Below are 26,411 nucleotides of genomic sequence, written 5' to 3' on the forward strand. Positions count from 1 at the left end.
AACAACCGCACACACACATCAGAGCGATGCTGACAAACAGAGTGGGGCGGCAGCTGTGTTTATCTTACTGAGGGTGCAGGGAAAGGCTGTCTGCTCTCTGATGAATTTGCTAATATACCATCTCTTTTTCTTTTGGTCGAAACATGTTTTTCATGTTTGCAAGCATACTGAAATTTCTTTTTAAGAAAAACTTCATATGCATATGCAGTTATGTTTATGTTCTCTGTATGAAGCCCAAGCATCGCAATACAATTCAAATGAAATTATTCATACAACCCTCTACGCACACTTTGGCAATAGAATCACCATTGGCTATTACCTTTTTTTGTTTACTTTTTTTTTGTTTTAAATATATATATATTTGTATATGTGTGTGTGTGTAGACTACCAGTCAAAAGTTTTTGAACAGTAAGATTTTCACTCTCTTTTGCTCACTAAGCCTGCTTTTTTTATCCAAAGTACAGCAAAAACGGTACAATTGAAATATTTTTACTATTTAAATTAGCTGCTTTCTATTTGAATATATTTTAAAATGTTATTTATTCCTGCGATTTCAAAACTGAATTTTTAGCATCATTACTCCAGTCACATGATCCTTCAGAAATCATTTTAATATTCTGATTTGCTGCTCAAAAACATTTATTATTATTATTCTGTTGAAAACAGCTGAGTATAATTTTTTTTCAGGTTTCTCTGATGAATAGACAGTTCAGAAGAACAGCATTTATCTGAAATAGAAATCTTTTGTAACATTATAAATGACTTTATCACTTTATTACTTTTGATCAATTTAAAGCTAAATAATTGCTAAATAATATATTAATTTCTATAACTTTTTCCCCCAAAAGAAAAAAATTAATTATAGTGACTCCATGCATTTGAATGGTATAGTGTATAGTGTTACAAAAGTTTTTTATTTCAGATAAATGCTGATCTTTGGACAAATTACAGACAAATTACAGATAATTTACTCACCCCCTTGTCATCCAAGATGTTCATGTCTTTCTGTCTTCAGTCGTAAAGAAATTATGTTTTTTGAGGAAAACATTTCAGGATTTTTCTCCATATAATGGACTTCATTGGTGCCCCGATTTTGAACTTCCAAAATGTAGTTTAGTGCAGCTTCAAAGGGCTCTAAACGATCCCAGCTGAGGAAGAAGGGTCTTATCTAGTCATTTTTTTCGAAAAATAAAAATTTGTATATTTTTTAAGCACAAAAGCTCATGTAGCGCAACCTCTGGGATGCTACAAATTAGTAATGGGTCGTTCTTGAACAATTTGTTCATTTTGAACGAATCTTTAATGTGACTCGGGATTAACGAGTCATCTCGGGGAGTTAGTTCACCTGTTTCGAGTCTTCGGGTTTTTCGAGTCGTTCGCTCATCTTATGGGGCTGTCACGTGATGAACAAACGACTCAAGCCTGAAAACTTGTCAGATAAGAGGTGAGGTGAGCTAATCATAGACTAAAGACCCAGGTAAACAATGAATTAATCTTTTCTGTTTCTTATAGCGTTATAGTTTCGTCTTGTTTGTAGTGTGATCAACGTTTGTGTAAGCAGTAGATGTGTTAGGGAAGTAACACGTAACATTTTAATTATATTTTGCTAAAATGAACTAAATGACTTGTAAATGTTCGTTCATTTTGCTGAACGAGACTCAAAGGTCCGAGTCAGTAAAATGATCCGAACTTCCCATCACTACTACAAATCATGTCTAATTCATCGTCTGTGTACTGAGTATGGCGAAAAACTCCATCTTATTTTCTCCTGTTGTCCTTGTTGTACCTTTTTGTTTGTAAACAGCGTTTACAAACTTGCACTTTCTTAGTCTTTTCGCGTTCGCTTGGTAAACACTGGGTCTGTAGTTCCGCGTGACCTTTCAACATGATTCAATAGTACGTAGCTTCATGAACACGCATCCCAGAGCCTGTGCTACACCAGCTTTTGTGCTTAAAATGTAAAAACAAAAAATGACCGATCGTTTCGCTAGATAAGACCCTTCTTTCTCAGCTGGGATCATTTAGAGCCTTTTGAAGATGCATTTAAACTACATTTGGGAAGTTCAAAATTGAGGCACCAATGAACTCCATTGTATGGAGAAAAATCCTGAAATGTTTTCCTCAAAAAACAATTTCTTCACGACTGAAGACAGAAGGACATGAACATCTTGGATGACAAGGGAAGTGGAGTTCTCCTTTAAAAGCTGAAGAATTCCAAATAAACTACGTTATTCCGTAATTAGGACGTTATACAAAATGTTTCTTACAATACTCTACTAACTTTATGTAACAGTTTTTGAATGTTTATTTTAAGTATTCTAAGAACGTTTTCTCTTCACATTATGAGAATGTTTTCAAATAACGACAAATAACATCATGGATACATTTTTTGAAAATGAAAAATTGTTATTAGTAGAGTTGTCCTTTGGCAATTTAATTGAGGTGAATGTTGATCTTGATGAGAATGAGTCGTTAATAGATCTGCTGCACTAATTGATGGAAGTACTTGTGTGGAGAGACCAGCTGGAATGAAAAACACTGAATCTAACTTCTATGCATGGAGCAATGTGCATGAAATACATCAATATGATTGAGAGGAGCTGGAGAAAGAAACTCAAAGTGACCTTATAATGCATGTTGTTTGAAGGCCGTGGCTCAGATAAAGAGGACAGGACAGCTAGAGCCGGCCGAGAACCTGCCACACAAGGACTTCATCAAAGTTCAGAGATCATGTGGATGAAAACAGCGCTCTATGAGCTTCATTAATGAATAAACTTTACGCTTCACCAATGAATAAAATGTTTGCCATCATCACATTTTAAAAGCAGGATAAAGGAATTGTGCTCTGTGATTCAGGTCTGCTGATGCATTAATGTCTTATATTTGCAATGGTGTGAAGAGAAATAATGCTGTTTAATCCTCATTATTGATTGTCTTTTTTTCCTGAAAATGCTAGTTAGGTTGGCTTGAGAAAGCCAACCTACTGATCTGTTGCTTAAGCTTATTATTCTTCTTCTTAGCCACATTTCTGAACGCTACTCCTCCTGGAGCTTTCAAGCTAGAACCACCAAACTCAGCCCAACTCTGATCCCGCTTAGTGTGCCATATCTTGTCTAACCGATCCGTATAGTTTTCATAAAATTAAAGATTAAAAATCATAAAAATCCCATAGACTTACATTGATGGAATGTTCAAATGCGCAACACTATTCAAACTTAAACTCCCAGAATCACTTGAGACCAAATCAAGACTTCCTTCTATGTACGATTTCTAATCAATTCAAACTTCCATTCGAATATTTATAATCTATTTATCTATCTAGCCAAGCTTAGCAACTTGAATCATGTTAGTAACTTGCTAATCGTGCTAGCAACATGCTATTAATATGTTAATCATGCTAGAATCATGCTAGTAACTTACTAATTGTGCTAGAAACATGCTAGTGACATGTTAATAACTTGCTAATCATGTTAGCAACATGCTATTAACATGGCAACCATGCTAGAATCATGCTAGTAACTTGCTAATAATGTTAAAATCATGTTAGTAACATGCTAATAATGCTTGAAACATGTTAGCGACATGTCAACAACTTGCTAATAATGCTAGCAACATGATAGTAACATGCTAATCATGCAAGAAACATGCTAGCAACATGTTAACAACTTGGTTATCATTCTAGAAACATATTACCAACTTGCTAATCATGCTAGAAACATGCTAGCAACATGCTAACAACTTGCTAATCATGCTAGCAACATGTTAACAACTTGGTAATAATGCTGGAATCATGCTAGCAACTTGTTAATAATGCTAGCAACATGGTAACAACTTGTTAATCATGTTAGAAACATGCTAGCAACCTGCTAATCATGCTGGAAAATGCTAGCAACATGCTAACTACTTGGTAAATATGCTAAAAACATGTTAACATCCTGCTAATCATGTTAGCAAAATGCTAATCATGATAGAAACAGACTAGCAACATGCTAACAACTTGCTAATCATGCTAGCAACATGATAGCAACATGTTAACAACTTGGTTATCATTCTAGAAACATGTTAGCAACTTGCTAATCATGTTAGAAACATGCTAGCTAATCATGCTAGAAACATGCTAGCAACATGCTAACAACTTGCTAATCATGCTAGAAACATGCTTGCAACTTGGTAATAATGCAAGAAACATGCTAGCAACATGTTAACAACTTGGTAATAATGCTGGAAACATGCTAGCAACTTGTTAATCATGCTAGCAACATGGTAACAACTTGCTAATCATGTTAGAGACATGCTAGCAACCTGCTAATCATGCTGGAAAATGCTAGCAACATGCTAACTACTTGGTAAATATGCTAAAAACATGTTAACATCCTGCTAATCATGTTAGCAAAATGCTAATCATGATAGAAACAGACTAGCAACATGCTAACAACTTGCTAATCATGCTAGCAACATGATAGCAACATGTTAACAACTTGGTTATCATTCTAGAAACATGTTAGCAACTTGCTAATCATGTTAGAAACATGCTAGCGAACTGCTAATCATGCTAGAAACATGCTAGCAACATGCTAACAACTTGCTAATCATGCTAGAAACATGCTTGCAACTTGGTAATAATGCAAGAAACATGCTAGCAACATGTTAACAACTTGGTAATAATGCTGGAAACATGCTAGCAACTTGTTAATCATGCTAGCAACATGGTAACAACTTGCTAATCATGTTAGAGACATGCTAGCAACCTGCTAATCATGCTGGAAAATGCTAGCAACATGCTAACTACTTGGTAAATATGCTAAAAACATGTTAACATCCTGCTAATCATGTTAGCAAAATGCTAATCATGATAAAAACAGACTAGCAACATGCTAACAACTTGCTAATCATGCTAGAAACATGCTTGCAACATGTTAACAATTTGGTAATAATGCTGGAAACATGCTAGCAACTTGTTAATCATGCTAGCAACATGGTAACAACTTGTGAATCATGTTAAAAACATGCTAGCAACCTGCTAATCATGCTGGAAAATGCTAGTAATACGCTAACAACTTGTTAATCATGCTAGATACATTCTAGCAACATGCTAACTACTTGGTAAATATGCTAAAAACATGTTAACATCCTGCTAATCATGCTAGCAACATGCTAATCATGATAGAAACAGACTAGCAACATGTTGACAACTTGCTAATTGTGTTAAAAACATGTTAACAACTTGTTAATCATGCTAGCAAAATGCTAGTAACATGCTAATCATGCTAGAAACAGACTCGCAACATGCTAGTAGCTTGCTAATCATGTTTAAAACGTGTTAGTAACTTAATAATAATTTTAGAATCATACTAACAACATGTTAATTATCTGTCTATCTATCTGTCTATCTATTTATCTGAAAGACTGCATTCAAACTTTAACCTTTTAAGACTACTTTAAACTTCAAACTATTTAAAACTGAAAACCATCAAACTTAAAACTTTCTGGTCCGGCTTTCTCAAGCCAACTTAAAGTTTGTCTTGACAGACTTGCAACAATGCATTGGACTAAAACATACTGACTTTGCTCACTCAGGGTATAATAACTTTCCAAACCATTTTGAGACTTTATTCCCATCATGTTACACTTGTGGTGTTCAGAGTCAAATATTACCTGCTTTTAAATTTCTTGTTATGCTTCATTATCACCAAACATTGGATTCAGTCTTTTAGTCAGCTTGTTTTCTTTCAATCAGCACAGGTTTTTTAAATCTTTTTGGAGCTGATTGATTGTAGGTCTTATTGATCTGAGCTCATGTACTTCAATTTTTCAGTAAGCATTGCCGAAATTATCCACAAATTATGTTTTTTCACTTAACAATTCTGACTTTATAACTGGTGGGACACTGCAAGATATTACAATTCTGTTTTTTTTTCTCAGTCTTTTTTACCCTAAAGTCAGAATTGCAATATCTCACAATTATATCTTGCAATAGTCGAGTTCTAAGGGAAAAAAAAAAATTCTTATAAAGTTTATATCTCACAATCAGTGTTGCTACGTTCATGGTTTTCCTGTGGAACTGAGCTACTTTAACACTGTTGCCACGGGTTGTTTTTCATGTCTGCTGTCTAAACCCCAATAACATGATATTTAGCCTTTGGGATGCGAATTTTACACCCCACTAAAAACTGTGTATTTTATGCCCTGGAACACATTTTTTACCATGCCCCCATGGATGGGTTTTGTTCCATGGGGGCAAAACCTGGCAACCCCGCTCACAATTTTGACTTTTTAACTGGTGGGAAACTGCAAGATATTGCAATTCTGGCTATTTTCTCATTCTTTTACCCTTAAAGTCAGAATTGCAATATCTCACAATTATATCTTGCAATTCTGACTTTATTTCTCAGAGTCGCGTGATATAAACTTGCAATTCTGACATTTTATCAGAATTATGAGATATAAATAATAAATAATTGCGACCAATTCTAAGAAAACAGAGATGTATATTTTACCCTCCGGAAAGTGTTTTTACCAGGGGACCCCCAAAACACGGTTGGGCTAGTTTTGAGAAGCATTTGGATGGGTTTTGTTGTAAAAAACCTGGCAACCCTGCTCACAATTCTGACTTTAAATCTGGTGGGACACTGCAAGATATTGCAATTGCGAGTTTATATCTCACAGTGTTGCCAAGTCCATGGATTTCCTGCAGAACTGAGCTACTTTAACACTGTTGGCGCGGGTTGTTTTTCATGTTCGCTGTCTAAAGCGACCCTGCTAAAATTCGCATTCCAGAGGCTAAATATCTCGTTATTGGGGTCGTCTTAGACAGCGGACATGAAAAACAATTGCAAGATATGATTGTGAGATATTGCATTACTGACTTTAGGGAAAAAGAGACAGAGAGTTATCTAATTGAATTATCTTGCAGTGTCCTGCCAGTTATAAAGTCAGAATTGTGAGCAAGGTTGCCAGGTTTTCACAACGAAAACTGCCCAATTGCTATGCAAAACTAGCCCAGTCATGTTTTTGGGAAGGCGGGGGGATGCTTTCTGGGGTGTAAAATACACAGTTTTTAGTGGGGTTCCCCTGGTAAAATTGGCATTCCAGAGGCTAAATATCATGTTATTAGGGTCGCTTTAGACAGCGGACATGAAAAACAACCTGCGGCAACAGGGTTAAAGTATCTCAATTCCGCAGGAAAACCATAGACTTGGCAACACAGATTGTGAGATATAAACTTGCAATTATAAGTAAAATAATCTTTTTTTCTTAGAATTGGTCTTTATGTCTTGCAATCACAAGTTTATATCTCACAATTCTGAGAAAAAAGTCAGAATTCAAGTTTGTATCATGCGATTCTGTGAAATAAAAGAATTGCAAGATACAATTGTGAGATTTTGCAATTCTGACTTCAGGGTAAAAGAATAAGAAAAAAAGCCAGAATTGAAATATCTTGCATTGTCTCGCCAGTTTTAAAGTCAGAATTGTGAGCAGGGTTGCCAGGTCTTCACAACAAAACCCATCCCAATGCTTCTCAAAACTAGCCCCAGTCGTGTTTCGGGTGTTCCCTGGTAAAAGACGCTTTCCGGAGGGTAAAATACACAGTTTTTAGCGGGGTTTCCCTGGTAAAATTGGCATTCCAGAGGCTAAATATCATGTTATTGGGGTCGCTTTAGACAGCGGACATGAAAAACAACCCGTGGCAACAGTGTTAAAGTATCTCAATTCCGCAGGAAAACCATAGCCTTGGCAACACTGATTGTGAGATATAAACTTGCAGTTGTAAGTAATTTTTTTTTTTTTCTTAGAATTGGTTTTTATATCTTGCAATCAGTTTATATCTCACAATTCTGAGAAAAAAGTCAGAATTCAAGTTTGTATAATGCGATTCTGTGAAATAAAGTCAGAATTGCAAGATACAATTGTGAGATTTTGCAATTCTGACTTTAGGGTAAAAGAATTAGAAAAAAAAAGCCAGAATTGAAATATCTTGCATTGTCTCGCCAGTTATAAAGTCAGAATTGTGAGCAGGGTTGCCAGGTCTTCACAACAAAACACATCCCAGTGCTTCTCAAAACTAGCCCAATCGTGTTTCGGGGGTCCTCTGGTAAAAGACGCTTTCCGGAGGGTAAAATACACAGTTTTTAGCGGGGTTCCCCTGGTAAAATTTGCATTCCAGAGGCTAAATATCATGTTATTGGGGTCGCTTTAGATAGTGGACATAAAAAAACAAACCACGGCAACAGTGTAAAAGTAGTTCAGGTCCGCAGGAAAACCATGGACTTGGCAACACTGTTTGTGAGATATAAACTTGCAATTGTAAGTAAAATAATCTTTTTTTTCTTAGAGTTGGTCTTTATATCTTGTAATTGCAAGTTTATATCTCACAATTCTGAGAAAAAAAGTCAGAATTGCAAGTTTATATCATGCGATTCTGTGAAATAAAATCAGAATTGCAAGATACAATTGTGAGATTTTGCTATTCTAACTTTAGGGTAAAAAATGAGAAAAAAAAAGCCAGAATTTAAATATCTTGCAGTGTCCCACCAGTTATAAAGTCGGAATTGTGAGCAGGGTTGCCAGGTCTTCACAACAAAACCCACCCCAATGCTTTCAAAACTAGCCCAATCGTGTTTCGGGTGTTCCCTGGTAAAAGACGCTGGTAAAATTTGCATTCCAGAGGCTAATTATCATGTTATTGGGGTCGCTTTAGATAGTGGACATGAAAAACAACCCGTGGCAACAGGGTTAAAGTAGCTCAGTTCCGAAGGAAAACCATAGACTTGGCAACACTGATTGTGAGATATAAACTCGCAATTGTAAGAAAAAGAATCTTTTTTTTTCTTAGAATTGGACTTTATAACTTGCAGTTGTGAGTTTATATCTCACAATTCTAAGAATTGAAGTCAGAATTGCAAGATATAATTGTGAGATATTGCAATTCTGACTTTGAGAAAAAAAAGACTGAGAAAAAAATTCAGAATTGCAATATCTTGCAGTGTCCCACCACTTATAAAGTCAGAATTGCGAGCAGGGTTGCCAGGTTTTCACAACAAAACCTGTCCAAATGCTATCACAAAATTAGCCCAAGTGTGTTTCGGGGGTCCCCTGGTAAAAAAAACGCTTTCCGGAGGGTAAAATACACAGTTTTTAGCAGGATTCACATGGTAAAATTTGCATTCCAGAGGCTAAATATCATGTTATTGGGGTCGCTTTAGAAAGCGGACATGAAAAACAACCCGCGGCAACAGTGTTAAAGTAGCTCAGTTCTGCAGGAAAACCATGGACTTGGCAACACTGTGAGAAATAAACTCTTAATAGTAAATCAATCACTGTTTTGTTTATTTTTGTACCTCGTAACCGCGTCTAAGGCGGCACAGTTAGAGGTGTCTTCCTTTAAAACCGCAGACCGCATCCTGTGAGAGCAACGACTGACGTCTCTCGGGCCTTCATCTCGACAGCAGAAAACCCCTGAGTCTGCCGTCATTATCCTCACATTCACTCAGAATGACCTTTCTAAGCATTATGAGAGATGGAGGTGACTCTACGTGTTCTCTTTGACTGTACTGTAATGCTGTGCACTGTGTATCTTGCGTATTCTGCTGTTTGGATTTCCTTGAGCTTAATCAGGTTTGGTTGTTTAAATGATCTGGCTAAGGCCGGAAGCCGGAGACTCTAGAGAGTCACGGCAATTAGAAACGAGAGAAGCTCCCTTTCCCTGCTCTGTTTACGCTTGATAAGAGAATACGGCTCTCTGGAGATGTCATTCACAGCTCTTTTATAGTGATGGTTGCCATATCGGAGTCTCTGGTGTTTGTTGAAGTCTTATCATGCAAGGTGTTATAAAATATATTTTTATTGTATAAGTGAGACCTGTGACAAAACACTTACTTAAAATGATAAGAGGGTCACTAGAGTCTGTGTGATATAATTTGATTACAAAAAATTACCTTTTGCTGTATTTCAGAACACAATCATGAAAGAATTAAAATGACAGCCGATTATTGTGATAAATTAACAATAAAACATAACTAAATTAAATGATCTTAAATACTAATGAATTTAGAGATCACAATTGCTTTATAATGTACATTATGAAAAATGTATTTCTTTTCAGATTTGCTGCAGATGAATAGATTCAGCACTTACTGAATTGTTAGTGTTGTTAAAGATTAATTTTAAGTGAGAATGGAGGATGGCAAAGGTAATCGCAATGTAAAAATAGGAGAAATTAGCATAAATTAGTAAATATCCAGTAACAGTTGATACATTTCTAGTATTAAAGGATACATTAAAAAAAATCGGTAATATCAGCTGAATTAATATGGTACAGATTTATCATGCACTCCTAAAAGATACATATAATTACATTGCTGAGCTCTTATGTAATTTATCATTTTTATCGTCATTTTAAAAAATATTAATTTCTGTTTATATTGTGAGTTCAATCATTTTTTAAATTAATTCAAATATATTTTTTTAAATATTCATAAATATTAATATTTTTGTTTGTGGTATGAGTTCCAATGTTATTGATAATTTGTATTATATTATAATTTCTGTTTTTATTGTGAGTTTTAATCTAATTTATATTTTTTGTCATAATTATTGTAATATTCATACATATTCATACTGCTTACATTGTGAATACTAATGTAATTTATATATTTTAATAATCATTTTGAAAAAAATGTATTAATTTTTCTGTTTACATTATGAGTTCTAATGTGATTTATAACTACAGAAAAATGCAGTTTTTATTAATATTTTGAATTCATTCTTTTTATAATTGTTAATTTTAATTCTAATTCTAATTTTGAATTTTAGTTACATTTTTAATAATTTGATTAATTTTATTTGTTTTATTTTTTGTAAATATTTTTGTGTAGTTTTTAGAATTTTTTATTTCAGTTTTAGTTTTAGTTTTAAATTACTAATGTAATTTATATTTTTAATAATCATTTTGAAAAATATTCATACATATTCACATTTCTGTTTACGTTATGAGCTCTAATGTAATTTATATTTTTTCATAATTATTATAATATTTACACGTATTCATTTGGTTACATTGTGAACGCTAATGTAATTTGTATTTTTAATAATAATTTTGACAATAATAATTTTTATAATAATTTTTATAATATTCCTACATATTCATACTACTTACGTTGTGAATACTAATGTAATTTATATTTTTAATAATCATTCTGAAAAAAAAAATCATATGTATTCATATTTCTGTTTACATTATGAGTTCTAATGTGATTTATAATTACATAAAACTATATTTTTTATTAACATTTTGAATGAATTGTTTTTATAATTTTAAATTTTTTATAATTCTTTTAAATTTTAGTCGCATTTTTAACAATTTTGTCAATTTTGTTATTTTTATTTCAGTTTTAGCTTTAGTTTTAAATTACTAACGTAATTTCTATTTTTAAACATTTTGAAAAATATTCATGCATATCCATATGTCTGATTACGTTATGAATTCTAATGTAATTTAGAATTTATATCATCTTTTAAATATTTAAATTCTAACATAGTTTATATTTTTCATCATAATTTAAAAAAATATTTATGCATATTGTGACTGATGTAAATTTTTCTAGCATCATTTTGACAAATAATCATACATATTCATATTTCTGCTTATATTGTGGATTCTAGTGTAGTTTTTTTGATCATTTTGAAAAATATTAATGCATATTTGTATTTATTTTTATATTGTAAGTTCTAATGTAATTTATTAATATTCGTACACACATTGCAAATTACATGGTATTTAAAGTATGCATATTTATTCACCTCATGAACTGAGAATATAAAAATATTAATATTGTTTGTGCATGTTGTCCATTTTTAAAACGTTCGTTTTTATTTTTGTGTGCTTTTTTAAAGCTCAAACAGTCAAGCATAATGCTCGCAACGCCAAGATCATGAGTTCGACTCCCATCACATTTCACTGATTGAATTCTAATAGACTCCTGTTCTTTTTGCTACATGTGAAATCATGCAGTTTGGGAACCATCATGTTCATGAAGTTTGCTTGTGCTCCCTCAGGACTCCAATCTCACGAAGCACACGAACCTGCCAGATCTCCCAGCATGCTTTCAGCTGTCCGTTCTGCCATGGACTCCCTGCATCTACCTGTGGCTCGTGTCTCCTTTCTACGTCCTCTACCTCAAGAGGACCAACAGAGGCTACATTATGATGTCTATACTGAACAGAGTCAAAACGGTAGGAGTTGTGAACGTCTTTCAGGAGTTCTCTGTTATATCACTCTTTGTAATGATTCATTATATGTGTGTGTGCAGGTTCTCGGCTTGATATTGTGGATCGTATGCTGGACAGACCTGTTTTCTTCATTTCATGAGATAAGCCAGAATAAATCCGTAGCCCCAGTATATTTCGTTACTCCTCTAATAGTTGGCATGACAATGGTAAGTGCGAACAGGCGCTGAATGTGTTGGTTGTGTCCCGTGTGTCTGATCTTACTATCAGTTTTGCTATACAGTGGCCTTTCAGATTCTAAAAACTTCCTCGCCTGTCCAAAAAAGGCTTCATTCAACAATGACTCATTCTCATAACTTCCATGATTGTCTAACAACAGATCAGCAACTCATTAACAACATGAACATGAAGTGCACGTGTATTGTTTTACGAATCTGTGCAGTTCAAGCACTTTTGTTCACTTTCAGAACAGCGCAGCAGGGAAAAAAATAACCCTTTGATTATAGCGAAGTAGAGAGTGTGGATAATAGTCGGGAAAAACAGACCCCAGTGTTATTTGAGTATAAAGTATTAAGTTGAATCTAAATATAAAACTATAAATATTAATATTACAATGATTGTAGTTTTGATGAATATTTTGAATTCTTTCTTTTCATGTTATTTTAGTTATTTTGTCATTTTTATTTTATATGTGACCCTGCACCACAAAACCAGTCATAAGTAGTCATAAAGAATTCATTTAGACAACTTTAAGGTTGATTTTTTTGGACAATTTTCTTAATGTTTTGATTTTTTTGCACCCTCAGATTCAAGATTTTCAAATAGTTGTATCTCAGGCAAATATTTTCCTATCCTAATAAAACTGTACATCAATGGAAATCTTATTTATTCAGTTTTTTTTTTTAAAACTTTATAGTAAATCTAAGTCTATATAGTTTGTATTAATTTTTATTTCAGTTTTAGTTTTAGTTATTTTTATCAAGTTAAACTAAATGAAAATGAGAAATGGTACGTTGGAAACCAGCTGAAATAAAACTATTTTAAGAACTATAACTTAAAACTTAACTATTTTATTTAAATTTTTAACTGTTTTATTTTTCATTTTTATTTTGCGTTTTTAATATATACTTATTTTATATAAAACAACTACTTTTATTTTAACTATTTTTCATTTTTATTTTAACTATTTAATATATAGTTGTTTTATATTTAAAAAAATCTACTTTTAAATATTTTTTTATTTTATTTTAACTATTTTAAAACTATTTTAACTATTTTATTTCAATAAAAATATTTTTATGTTTTTATTTAATAATAATAACCCTTATTAACCCTTGTATTATGTTAAAATTCTGGGTAATTCTGTTGTATATTATAAGTAAAACTGACCCTAAATAGATTTAATACAGTTTAAATTACACTATTAAATAAAAAATAATAATGAATTTAAAAAAAAATAAACCTCTAACATTAATAGATTTTAAAAAGTAAACATGAAAATATATCATTTCAAACATTTGTTTTTCATAAAATGTGAAGATTATCATTATTATTTTTATTTTAATTTTTAATCGTTTCAGTAGCTGCTGTTTTTCCAAGTCAAATAAGTGTTATTCTTGCTCCTGGTTATAACAAATTCCATCTGATTTTAAATCTTCAATAATTTTATTAATTATTTATTCATTATTATCATGACATGACATACACTTTCATCCAAAGCAAATGACATTGCATTCAAAATATACATATTTATTCACTTCATGCATTCACTTTTGAGATGAGAACTGAGACACCATGCTGTACAGGAACACTCAAATATTATATATGAAATCTAAAAATATCTAATAATATTAATATTGTTTGTGCATGTTGTGCATTTTTACGATTTATTTTTTTTATTGGCTTTCTTGAAGTTTATAATTAGAGCATAATGTTCGCAACAATTGTAGGTTCAATTCCTAATTTCACATGCATTAAATAATAAAAATGTCAAATGTATGCCTTTAATGGAGTCTGCATTTCTTTGGACAAAATTTATGAACTTTATGGGTAAATTTGAACCGCTATAAGTAATCTGAAAGTAGTTTGATTACATGACCTAAAATGTGTAATGTAATGGATTACGTTACTAACAACAGTTCAATTCTATGTCCTAATCTATGTCTCCATATGATCTGTCTAGAAGTCCTATATCTGTGCTGTATCTTCATGTTTTGTGAATCTTTCGCTGTCATGTGTCTCTTCTAGCTGTTAGCCACGTTCCTGATCCAGTACGAGAGGCTAAAAGGAGTGCAGTCGTCCGGCGTGCTCTTCATATTTTGGACGATCTCAGTGTTGTGTGCCATCGTGCCTTTCCGCTCCAAAATTTTGAAGGCCAATCAATCAGAGGTCAGTAAGCTGGTTTTAAGCAGATACTCAAGCATAGAGTAGTTCATTTCAGTCTAAGCCCGTCAGTTGCTCCGCCAGCACAGTCATCTCTCAGTAATGTGTGACTCTCTCCCCCCTTCTGCCGCTTTATTCCTCACATGCATCTTTTGACCTACATGTTCAGCGTTTTCTTGGCTCTGAAGGAGTTCAGTTAAGGCCACGACTGTTTTGAGAGAATAGTGCTGCTGTTGTTCCTAAAACCTGCTTCAAGACAGCTTATCTAACTCACAGAGCAACAAACATAACTCAAGGCTGTCGCTTTTCAAGGGTCAAATAAGTCTGATTCTTGCTCCCGGTTATGACAAATGCCATCTGATTTTGCATTTTGAATAATCATTTTTATGCCCTTGACAGACGCTTTTATTCAAAGTGAATCGCGTTGCATTTAAAATATATTTATTCACTTCATGCATTCCCTGGGGACTGAACTCATGAATTGAGATGCCATGCTCTGCAGGAACTCACAAATATTGTAAATAAAAACTATATTATAATATTAGTAACGTTTGTGCATGTTGTGCATTATGCACTTTTCAGATAAATTAATTTAATAGTGTTAATATTGTTTGTGCATGTTATGCATTATACATTTTTCAGATTTATTAATTTAATAAATATTATTTGTGGATGTTTTGCATTTAAAATTTTCAGATAAATTAATTTAATGGCATTGATATTGTTTGTGCATGTTGTGCATCTACATTGTTTATATATATTCATTTATTAATGTTAAAATTGTTTGTGCATGTTTTGCATTAATAATATTAATATTGTGCATGTTTTGCATTTAGATTTTTCAAATGTATTAATTTAATATTATCAATATTGTTTGTGCATGTTTTGCATTATACATTTTTTGGATATCTTAATTTAAGATTATTAATATTCTTTGTGCATGTTATGCATTTGCATTTTTCACATATATTAATTTAATAATATTAATATTGTTTTTGCATGTTTTGTAATTACGTTTTTCAGATATCTTAAATTAATAATATGAAAACTGTTTGTGCATGTTATGCATTTAAAATGTTCAGATAAATTAATTAATTTTTTTTTTTTTTTTGCGTGTTTTGCATTTACATTTTTTAAACATATTAGTTAAATAATATTAATATTGTTCATGCGTGTTTTGCATTTAAAAAATTCAGATAAATTAATTGAATAATATTAATATTGTTTGTTACAGTTTTGCATTTACAATTTTCAGATGTGTTCATTTAATAACATGACAATTGTTTGTGCATGTTGTGCATTATACATTTTTGGATATATTAGTTTAAGAATATTAATATTCTTTGTGCATGTAATGTATTTACATTTTCCAGATATATTAAGTGAATAATATTAATTTAGTTTTTTGCGTGTTCTGCAATTATATTTTTCAGATATATTAAATTAATAATAAGAAAACTGTGCATGTTGTGCATTTAAATTTTCAGATAAATTAATTTAATAATTTTTTTTTGCATTGTGCATTTACATTTTTCAGACATATTAATTGAATACTATTAATATTGTTCATGCATGTTTTGCATTTGAAATTTTGAGATATATTAATTTAATAATATTAATATTGTTTCTGCATGTTGTGCACTTCCATTTTTCAGATAAATTAATTGAATAATATGAATATTATTCATGAATGTTTTGCATTATCGGGTAAATTAATTTAAGAATATTAATATTCTTTCATTTACATTTTTCAGATATTTTATCAAATTGTGTTTTGGTTCTAAAGATGAATCTTTATGAGGATTTACCTCTATGTGCACTATTCAAAACATCACTCATAATTTGAGCATCTTGACCGTGCTGACAAACAGCGTGACTGATGCCGTGAGTTTGGGGTGAATGTCCGATGTGAACAGACTTAGTCTGACATTATGAAAACAAATAAAACTAGTCTTGTGCTCATAAAGAGCAGCGTCGGGTGGAATAAGGACACGTTTAGGGCTGAGGGCGTCCGTGATGCGGCGTGTAGAGATGTTACGATTACTTGACAAAGCAGCGCTCTCTGTTTTCAGAATGGGGTCGATGACAAGCTGAGATTCACCACATTCTACATTTATTTTGGCCTCACCCTGCTTCAACTCATCCTGTCATGCTTCAATGAAAAGCCTCCTCTCTTCTCCACCGTGGTCACAGATCCTGTAAGTGTCTCTCTGTGTTAGTGTGTGTGTTTTTTATCCACTCAAAGGCCGGGAAAATGACATGCTGCTATACAAGAGCCATGCTTTTATAATAGAAGATTGAATAAAAGAACGATTTAGTGGCAGAAATCGTGGATTATGGAATTCTTTTAACATTACAAAGGTCATGGAAAGGTCAGAACAGCAAACTAAGGTGCCTGTGGTGTTTTCATTGGTTTTTCAGAATGCATGTCCAGAAATTACTGCTGGATTCATCTCCAAAATGACCTTTTGGTGGTTTACTGGGTGAGTAATATAAAGTAAAATATAATAGAATATAAAAATACAGTCTATTTTAAGCGGTTTTGTAACCTTTGTTCTAATCACAACTTTTGAAAAAAAAAAAGACTTTTTAATGTTCTTAGAATATTAAAAATAAACATTCAAATACTGTTACATTTGGGGTGGAAATAAAGTTAGTAGAATGTTGTAAGAAAGGTTTTTGTAACCTTTAAATAACATTCTAATCACAACAAGAAAATGGAGATTTGAGCGTTTAAAGGAGAAGTCCACTTCCAGAACAAAAATGGACAGATAATGTACTCACCCTTTGTCATCCAAGATGTTCATGTCTGTCTTTCTTCATTCGTAAAGAAATTATGTTTTTTTGAGGGAAACATTTCACGATTTTTTCTCCATATAATGGACTGATATGGTCCCCGGATTTTGAACTTCCAAAATGTAGTTTAAATGCGGCTTCAAACGATCCCAAATGTCGTTGTAAATGATCCCAGTCGAGGAAGAAGGGTCTTATCTAGCAAAACGATCTGTTGTTTTCATAAAAATAATACAATTTAAATACTTTTTAATCTCAAACGCTCGTCTTGTCTTACTCTGCCTGAACTCTGTGTATTCTGGCTCAAGACAGTTAGGGTATGTCGAAAAACTCCACTTGTATTTTCTCCCTCAACTTCAAAAATCATTTCAAAATCATCCTACATCGCTGCAGAAGTGCCGATCCAGTCTTTGCAAAGTGAACATGCAAAGAAGATCAAACACCCTTTACAAAAAAGGTAAAACAGCGATATAAAACCTCTGTGATTTTCTTTCGTCTTTGAAACATAAACAGAGATATTCTGAGAAGTGTCTCAGTGTGGTCACTAAGTCTCCAAAATATCTTCATATTTGTGTAGAAGACAAAAACTGGTTTGGAAAGACATGAGGTTGAGTAAATGAGTCATTTTTGGTTGAACTGCCACTTTAACTCAACATAAGCAACAAAAATGAACAGTAAACTATACAATGCAACAGTAATCTTGTTTCTAAGACAGATTTTTGTTTATGTTTTACAGCATGGCAATCAAAGGCTATAAATCCCCACTAGAAAATAAAGATCTTTGGTCGCTGAACAAGCATGACAGTTCAGAGCTGGTGGTTCCAAACCTGCTCAATGAATGGGAGGTGGAGAAATCCAAAGCACAGAGGTATGAATATAGATTTTTTTTTGTTTTTCATTTTGCAATCACTGTCACAAAGTGTAAGTTAAATGGGTTGTGAATGCCATTTCTTGTTTTTTTTTCTTTCTATATTCTTATATATATATATATATATATAGATAGATAGATAAATGTATTAAATATATAAATATATAACATTTATTTTATATGTACATTTTCTATTTTATGTTTTAAATATTCTTTTTTTTCTCAAATAAATTAAATTTAGTAATATATTTATTTATTTATTCATGTAGAATTATTGACCTTTATTTATTTATTTATTTATTTATTAAATCTATAAATACATAACATTTATTTTATATGTATATTTTATAATAATATTTTCTGTTAATAATAATATATAAGATAATATTATCTCTCTCTCTCTTTCCATATAAATTTAATTTAATAATATATTTATTTTTTCATGTGGAATTATATATATTACTTTTTTGTATTTTAATTTTTCTACACTATGTTTTAATATTAACTAATTATTTTTATTTAATTTTAGTAATCACACTAACAAATTAACAACATTAACAAAATGTTTTAAAAGTTTAACAAAAATGACATTTTTAGAAGCGTATGAGATCTATTTTATCTATTTTATTTATTTGATCTGTTTGTTGTTGTTGTTGTTGTTGTTGTTTTTTTAACCAAATTCTCTTGTTTTCAGTTTTCATTTTTCTGGATTCCATTTAAATGGTTTAATTTCATTTTAATAATCAAACAGCATGTCTAATTAATTAAATTATTAAATAAATTTTACTTAATTACTTAGTTATTACTTAATATATTTTTTTCACTAATAGGACCTATTAGAAGTGTTAATGTATTTTTATAGAAATAATGTTTGTTTTGTGTATTTATAAATGTTCATAGTGTTGTGATGAGCTTCTGTTTTCATTATTGGTAACTTATTTTATATTGATATATGCAGTTGCTAGGGTGTTCTTGGTGGTTGCTATGGTATTTTGCACAAGTAAACACAACCCACATTTAAAACAGTGTGAAAAATGTTTATTTTCCCAGTTGTTTGACACATTTCACCTCTAACTCCACTGATTTCAAGTTCAGAAGCAATTTTATTTCCCAAACCTAATGCATTTGCATTCATGCGTTTGGCTGATGCTTTCATACAAAGTGACTTAAATTGCCTTCAGTTCATGCATTCACTGGGAATCAAACCTTTCACCTTGACACTGCTGCTGCTTCTAAAAGAGTCATTCCAGCCGTTCTTGTTTCTCTGTGCAGCGAGCAGAGCGTGAAGGAGCAGGCCTCGTTTAGAAAGGCAGGCCCAGGCGCTGAACCCAACCACGTGAACGCCAGCCCTGAGGAGGAGGAGGTCTTGCTGTCCAAACGTAAGGAGGTGCGGCAGCCCTCGTTCCTGCGGGCCCTTCTCAAGGCCTTCGGGCCCTACTTCCTCATCGGCTCTGCTTTCAAACTGCTGCAGGATCTCATTACCTTCGTGAACCCTCAACTGCTCAGGTGAAGCCGCCGCTGCATCATTCCCAGCCAGAGAGGAACACTATAGTCATAATTAGTCACGATTTTACGACAGGGAAGGTAGCGATATCACACACAACACGATAAAGCTGCCTGTAAGTGACGTTATTAACAGCATATGTTCACAGGGATGTGATGAGCTTCTGTTTTAATTAATAGTAGCTTATAATATCCATACTTAATATGTTGGATACGTTTAGTCTGTATGAACAGCTGAAATTGTTTGCTGCGGTCTGATAATGAACAACACAATAGCTGTTCTGTTGCTTTAACATTTACCTAGACCTGGGTTTTATTACCCGCATGGATTTACTTTGTTTGCTTGTAACAGGAAGCACAAACACGACATACGCTGATTACCTGGAAGGCGGTGTAAAAATGATCTTTTATAATGCTGTTTTCCATAGAACCCTGCAAAGTCGTTTGCATGATATTTTGCTGTCGTCACATATGGTTTTCACACTCTCTGCCTGTTTTACAATGCAAACTGAATGCAAACATGTTTCTCTACAGTGCTTTTTGCCATTTTGAATTGTGCACTTCTGCTCAAAGGTTTGGAATAACTAAGCATGTATTTGATCAAAAATACAGTAAAATTGTGAAATATTATTACGATTTAAAATGGCTGTTTTCTATGTGAATATATTGTAAAATGTAATTTATTTCTGTGATCAAAGCTGAATTTTCAGCATCATTATTCCAGTCTTCAGTGTCACATGATTTTTCAGAAATCAATATAATATGCTGATTTGCAGCTCAAGAAGCGTTTTTGATTATTATCAATGTTGTAAACAGTTGTGCTGCTTCATATTATTGTGGAAACAGTGATACATTTAAATTTTCAGGATTCTTTGATGAATAGAAAGTTCAAAAGAACTTTATTTGAAATGGAATCTTTTGTAGCATTCATTGTAGCATTGTAGCATCAGCACTCTTGATCAATTTAATGCTGATTTAATGCCTTTTATATCTTACTTTTCAATAGTGTATCACGGTTTCCACAAAAATATGAACATTTATAAATGTTTCTTAAGCAGCAAATCAGCATATTAGAATGATTTCTGAAGGATCATGTGACACCAAAGACTGGCGTAATGATGCTGAAAATTCAGCTTTGATCACAGGTTAAAATTACGTTTTACTATATATTCACTTGGAAAACTACTATTTTAAATTGCAATAATATTTCACATTTTTTACTGTATTTTCTGTCAAATAAACACAGCCTTGGTGAGCAGAAGAAATAAAAAGTCTTATTGAACCCATTGTCTTATTGTGATATATGGAAACCACAGCGCACAGAGATGTATTTTTAAAGTGATTGTCCTTTCATTTTCAGGATGTTGATTGACTTCACCAAACAGCCCGTAGCCCCGGCGTGGTGGGGTTACTCGCTGGCGTTCCTGATGTTCGGCACTTCCCTCTTACAGACCCTTATCTTGCATCAGCACTTTCAGTACTGCTTTGTCACAGGCATGAGGTTGCGCACAGGAATCATCGGAGCCATCTACAGGAAGGTAAACACAAAGTCAAGTCAAATAAAAGACTCATTCAGGCCAGCACAAACCTGTGTTCTGTCAAGAAATGCTTGATACATACAAATAATGAATACAGGTATAGAACCACATGAATAAATAATGACAAAATTCTGGGTTCATTGATTATAAATTAATAATAAAAAAAAAAAAAAATATATATATATATATATATATATATATATGAACATATATATAAAAAGTAAAAACTAGTTTAAGTGACAAAAACACAACAAAATTACTAAAACTTTAACTGAAATTAAACTTAAAGTAAAAAATGAAATCTAATTCAAAATATTAAAATAAAATTATAATAGTATATTATTCTGTTATCATAGTACATAATACATACAAATATTTCATACAGGTTTGGAACCTATTTTTCTGCTATGGGATAAAAAAAAATAAAAATTAAAAGGCAATTGCGTCTTTTTATATTACAGTTCAGACTTTTTTCCTGCCGTTTAGACATGAAGAGTTTATTTGTAAAAAAACAGATAACTTTTTTGGATGTTTTCAAAAATCATGCTTTTTTTTTTATGTTATCATGTTATTGTGTTTTATTCTGTTAGTTAGCTGTATCTTTTTTTGTTTTGTTTTGTTTTTTACTTAATCAGAATAACCCAGCTGCAGTTTGACTGAGATTAATTGGAATGCACAGTGAAAAAAACATGATTTTTGTTATGTGTTTTTGCAAATGAACTCTTTAAATATTTATATAAAAACAACAAAATTGCATGAAATAATTCAGAATTGTAAGATAAAAGTGGCAGTTATTAGTCGCAGTTTTATTTTTTTATTCTGTGGTAGAAACAGAAAATTGCCAGACATAAACTTGCAAGATGCAAACTTTAAGAAATTACATTCTATGAGTTCATTGATTATAAATTAATAAATAAAAAATACAGAGATATATTTAAAAAAAAAAAACTAATTTAAATGACAAAAACACAACAAAATTACTAAAATTTTAACTGAAATGAAAGTGAAAATAAAAAAATATATTAGTATATCATTCTTCAAAATATCATAGTACATACAAATATTGCATACAACCTATGGAAGTTTTTTTCTGCTATGGAATTAAAAATAAATAAACAATTAAAAAGGTAATTGCGTCTTTCAGAAATAGCTGTATAAATATGCATTAAAAAAGTCAAACAAATTGCAGTTTCCAGTTTTTTAATTCTGTGGCGGAAACAAAATTTGCCAGATATAAACTTGCAAGATACGAACTTGGAATTGTGACAGTTGGCAGAAATGATCTTCCATATAGGAACCACATGAGTAAATTATGACAAAATGTAACTTTTTTGGGTGAACCATATTTTTTTTGAGCATGTTGCACACTAGAGGTTAAATAGTGAGGAATTACATTTTTTGATAGTTCATTTATTATACTAGAAACTGTACCTTTTCATTCGAGTGCTCTAATATTACAGATTTGACGTTTATTATTATAAATGTAATTGGGTCCATACGGTACATGTGTTCAGCCTCAAGGAAAACTCTAAAAACTGATACTTGAGCTTATATCAACAGATTCTTGCACTTGAATGTGTTATTCATGTTATGACTATATTGCTGTGACAGAAGCAGGAGTTACATTCACAATACAAGCATTAAACCCACCTGACGTGTTTTGTGAGAAGGATGAAAAACCAGTGGTGAACGGTAGTTGTACTTCGTTACTGTACTTGAATACATTTTTCAAGTATCTGTACTTTACTGGAGTAGTTTTGTTTTGAGTAACTTTCACTTTTACTTCACTACATTCCAAAGCATAAGATTTCATAAAACATATCATTACTCCTGATGAAATATATCATTACGCAAAAGCGTGTCTGATTCATGAACAAACTGATTCTTTTCAATTAACCTGTTAAATCGATTCGCGAATCGCACCAAGTGATTCATTCACGAATTGGAATGATCCGATTGCAGCTGTTCACATGATTAGCAAGTTACTAGCATATTGCTAGTCTGTTTCTAGCATGATTAGCATGTTTCTAGCATGATTAGCAAGTTGCTAACGTGTTTCTAACATGATTAGCAGGATGCTAGTATATTTCTAACATGATTCTAGTATGATTAACATGTTTCTAACATGATTCTAGCATGATTAGCAAGTTGTTAGCATGTTGCTAGCATGTTTCTAACATGATTAGCAAGTTGCTAGCATGTTTCTAACATGATTAGAAGGATGCTAGTATATTTCTCGCATGATTCTAGTATGATTAACATGTTTCTAACATGATTCTAGCATGATTAGCAAGTTGTTAGCATGTTGCTAGCATGTTTCTAGCATGATTAGCAAAGTTGCTAGCATGTTTTAGCATGATTAGCAAGTTGCTAGCACGTTTCTAGCATGATTAGCAAGTTGCTAGCATGTTTCTAACATGATTAGCAGGATGCTAGTATATTTCTAACATGATTCTAGTATGATTAACATGTTTCTAACATGATTCTAGCATGATTAACAAGTTGTTAGCATGTTGCTAGCATGTTTCTAGCATGATTAGCAAAGTTGCTAGCATGTTTTAGCATGATTAGCAAGTTGCTAGCACGTTTCTAGCATGATTAGCAAGTTGCTAGCATGTTTCTAACATGATTAGCAGGATGCTAGTATATTTCTAACATGGTTCTAGTATGATTAACATGTTTCTAACATGATTCTAGCATGATTAACAAGTTGTTAGCATGTTGCTAGCATGTTTCTAGCATGATTAGCAAAGTTGCTAGCATGTTTTAGCATGATTAGCAAGTTGCTAGCACGTTTCTAGCATGATTAGCAAGTTGCTAGCATGTTTCTAACATGATTAGAAGGATGCTAGTATATTTCTAGCATGATTCTAGTATGATTAACATGTTTCTAACATGATTCTAGCATGATTAACAATTTGCTAGCATGTTTCTAGCATGATTAGCAAGTTGCTAACATGTTTCTAGCATGCTTAACAAGTTGCTAGCATGTTTCTAACATGATTAGCAGGATGCTAGTATATTTCTAGCATGATTGTAGTATGATTAACATGTTTCTAACATGTTTCTAGCATGATTAGCAAAGTTGCTAGCATGTTTTTAACATGATTAGCAAGTTGCTAGCATGTTTCTAGCATTATTAGCAAGTTGCTAGCATGTTTCTAACATGATTAGAAGGATGCTAGTATATTTCTCGCATGATTCTAGTATGATTAACATGTTTCTAACATGATTCTAGCATGATTAGCAAGTTGTTAGCATGTTGCTAGCATGTTTCTAGCATGATTAGCAAAGTTGCTAGCATGTTTTAGCATGATTAGAAAGTTGCTAGCACGTTTCTAGCATGATTAGCAAGTTGCTAGCATGTTTCTAACATGATTAGAAGGATGCTAGTATATTTCTCGCATGATTCTAGTATGATTAACATGTTTCTAACATGTTTCTAGCATGATTAGCAAAGTTGCTAGCATGTTTTTAACATGATTAGCAAGTTGCTAGCATGTTTCTAGCATTATTAACAAGTTGCTAGCATGTTTCTAGCATGATTAGCAAGTTGTTATCATGTTGCTAGCATGTTTCTAGCATGATTAGCAAGTTGCTAGCATGTTTCTAACATGATTAGCAAGTTGTTATCATGTTATTAGCATGATTAGCCAGTTACTAGGATGTTACTTGCATGATTAGCAAAGCTACTACCATGACTGTAGTTGCTAGGCTTGGCTAGTGATCGATCGATCGATAGTTTAGTTTGAATGGATTATAAATACAGTACACAGAAGGGAAGTTTGACTGAGTCTCAAGAGATTCTGGGGGTTTGGACAGTTGGAGTTTGAATAGTCTTGGCTCATTTGAACATTCCATCAGTGTAAGTCTGTGGGACTTTTCCCAGTTTTAATCGTCGGTTTTAGGAAAATCGTAAGTGGAGTTACAGCTCTAGGAGGAGATACAGTCAGAAATTTTAGTCTCAGAAGAAGAAGAAGAACTGTAAGTTTAAATAGCATTTCAGTAAGTTGGCACGTTCATATTCCCCGCTGCTGTAACGTTAGCAGTTTTATTAAAATGCTACGCATTGTTTTTATATTTTTTATCAACAGTATACATGTTTATATAACAAGCGGAGTAGACATGTATAAATGTTTATTCATAACAATACTGAAAATAAGTAAATACTGTTAGCTGATGCTAATTGTCTAACTAACAAGCTTGCTGGTGCTAAGTTGAGGTCGTTTTTAGATATAAAGCCCAAATATTTTTATTCAACCACCTAGACAGATTACATCTGAGGGAAAGAGAAAGCATGTGATGTTCAGAACTACAGTAATTATCAAAGTGGGAAGTGATGCCCTCTGGGGGCATTTGGCCAGGGGTGTTTTTACACAACAGACAACGTTTGAGAGGAAAATATCAACAATAAATATATTATATATATTTTATATTATTATATATTATATTATCTTGACTCCATATAGTGGTTATTTGGGGAAAATCCAAGCAGTAGGATTATAAAAAAATGTGTGCTAATATAAAATTAAATTAAGTAGCCTATATAAAATAGCAAAATAAATCTATCAGTACTTTTTACTTAAGTACATAAAAAATCAGGTACTCAAGTAAAATTGAAAAAGGAGCACTTTTACTTTTACTGGAGTAATATACTTCGTCCACCACTGTGAAAAACGTAGTTATTCTGTGTGACAGTATAGTTAGAAAGCATCATTTTTTATTTTATTTGCACTCAGTTTAACAAGTATTTAAAAAAATGCAATGAAATTTTTTAAAAATCCATTGAAAATGAAGATATGCACATTAAATGTTCATTCCAGCATGACGTTGGGTTTAGACCAGAGAATAACCTGAGTCACGATTGCAGACAGACAGTGATTTAAATAAAATGCAGCTTTTATGTGGTTTTGCCGTGTGGCCTCTGCTCTACTCTACTCTGCTCTGAGTTAAAGAATAGAACAGAGTAAGGATTTGAGAAGTGTTAGGTGTGGTGTAGGTGTGATGGGTGTTCACACACTTTAGTGCACTTTTACCCACATTTGCGTAACACGTCAGTTCCCCTAAACTGTGGGTGTGTTTGTTTGTTGCAGGCAATATTA

The 26,411-nt window shown here is 32.4% G+C and overlaps 1 protein-coding gene across 6 annotated transcripts in view; it reads left to right on the forward strand.

Annotated features, from left to right (window-relative positions):
- abcc3 (ATP-binding cassette, sub-family C (CFTR/MRP), member 3) overlaps positions 1–26,411 on the forward strand; it is a 90,352-nt gene that overhangs the window by 22,404 nt on the left and 41,537 nt on the right. For all 6 annotated transcript variants that reach the window (XM_051123803.1, XM_051123805.1, XM_051123806.1 and 3 more), the window contains exons 2-9: positions 12,055–12,231; positions 12,309–12,434; positions 14,473–14,613; positions 16,680–16,805; positions 17,029–17,090; positions 18,137–18,268; positions 19,541–19,774; positions 21,132–21,309. In XM_051123803.1, coding sequence (XP_050979760.1) covers positions 12,055–12,231; positions 12,309–12,434; positions 14,473–14,613; positions 16,680–16,805; positions 17,029–17,090; positions 18,137–18,268; positions 19,541–19,774; positions 21,132–21,309 — 1,176 coding nt within the window. The remainder of the gene's footprint in view (positions 1–12,054; positions 12,232–12,308; positions 12,435–14,472; positions 14,614–16,679; positions 16,806–17,028; positions 17,091–18,136; positions 18,269–19,540; positions 19,775–21,131; positions 21,310–26,411) is intronic.

This window comes from Labeo rohita, chromosome 12 (assembly GCF_022985175.1).
Source record: "Labeo rohita strain BAU-BD-2019 chromosome 12, IGBB_LRoh.1.0, whole genome shotgun sequence".
Lineage (NCBI taxonomy): Eukaryota > Metazoa > Chordata > Actinopteri > Cypriniformes > Cyprinidae > Labeo > Labeo rohita.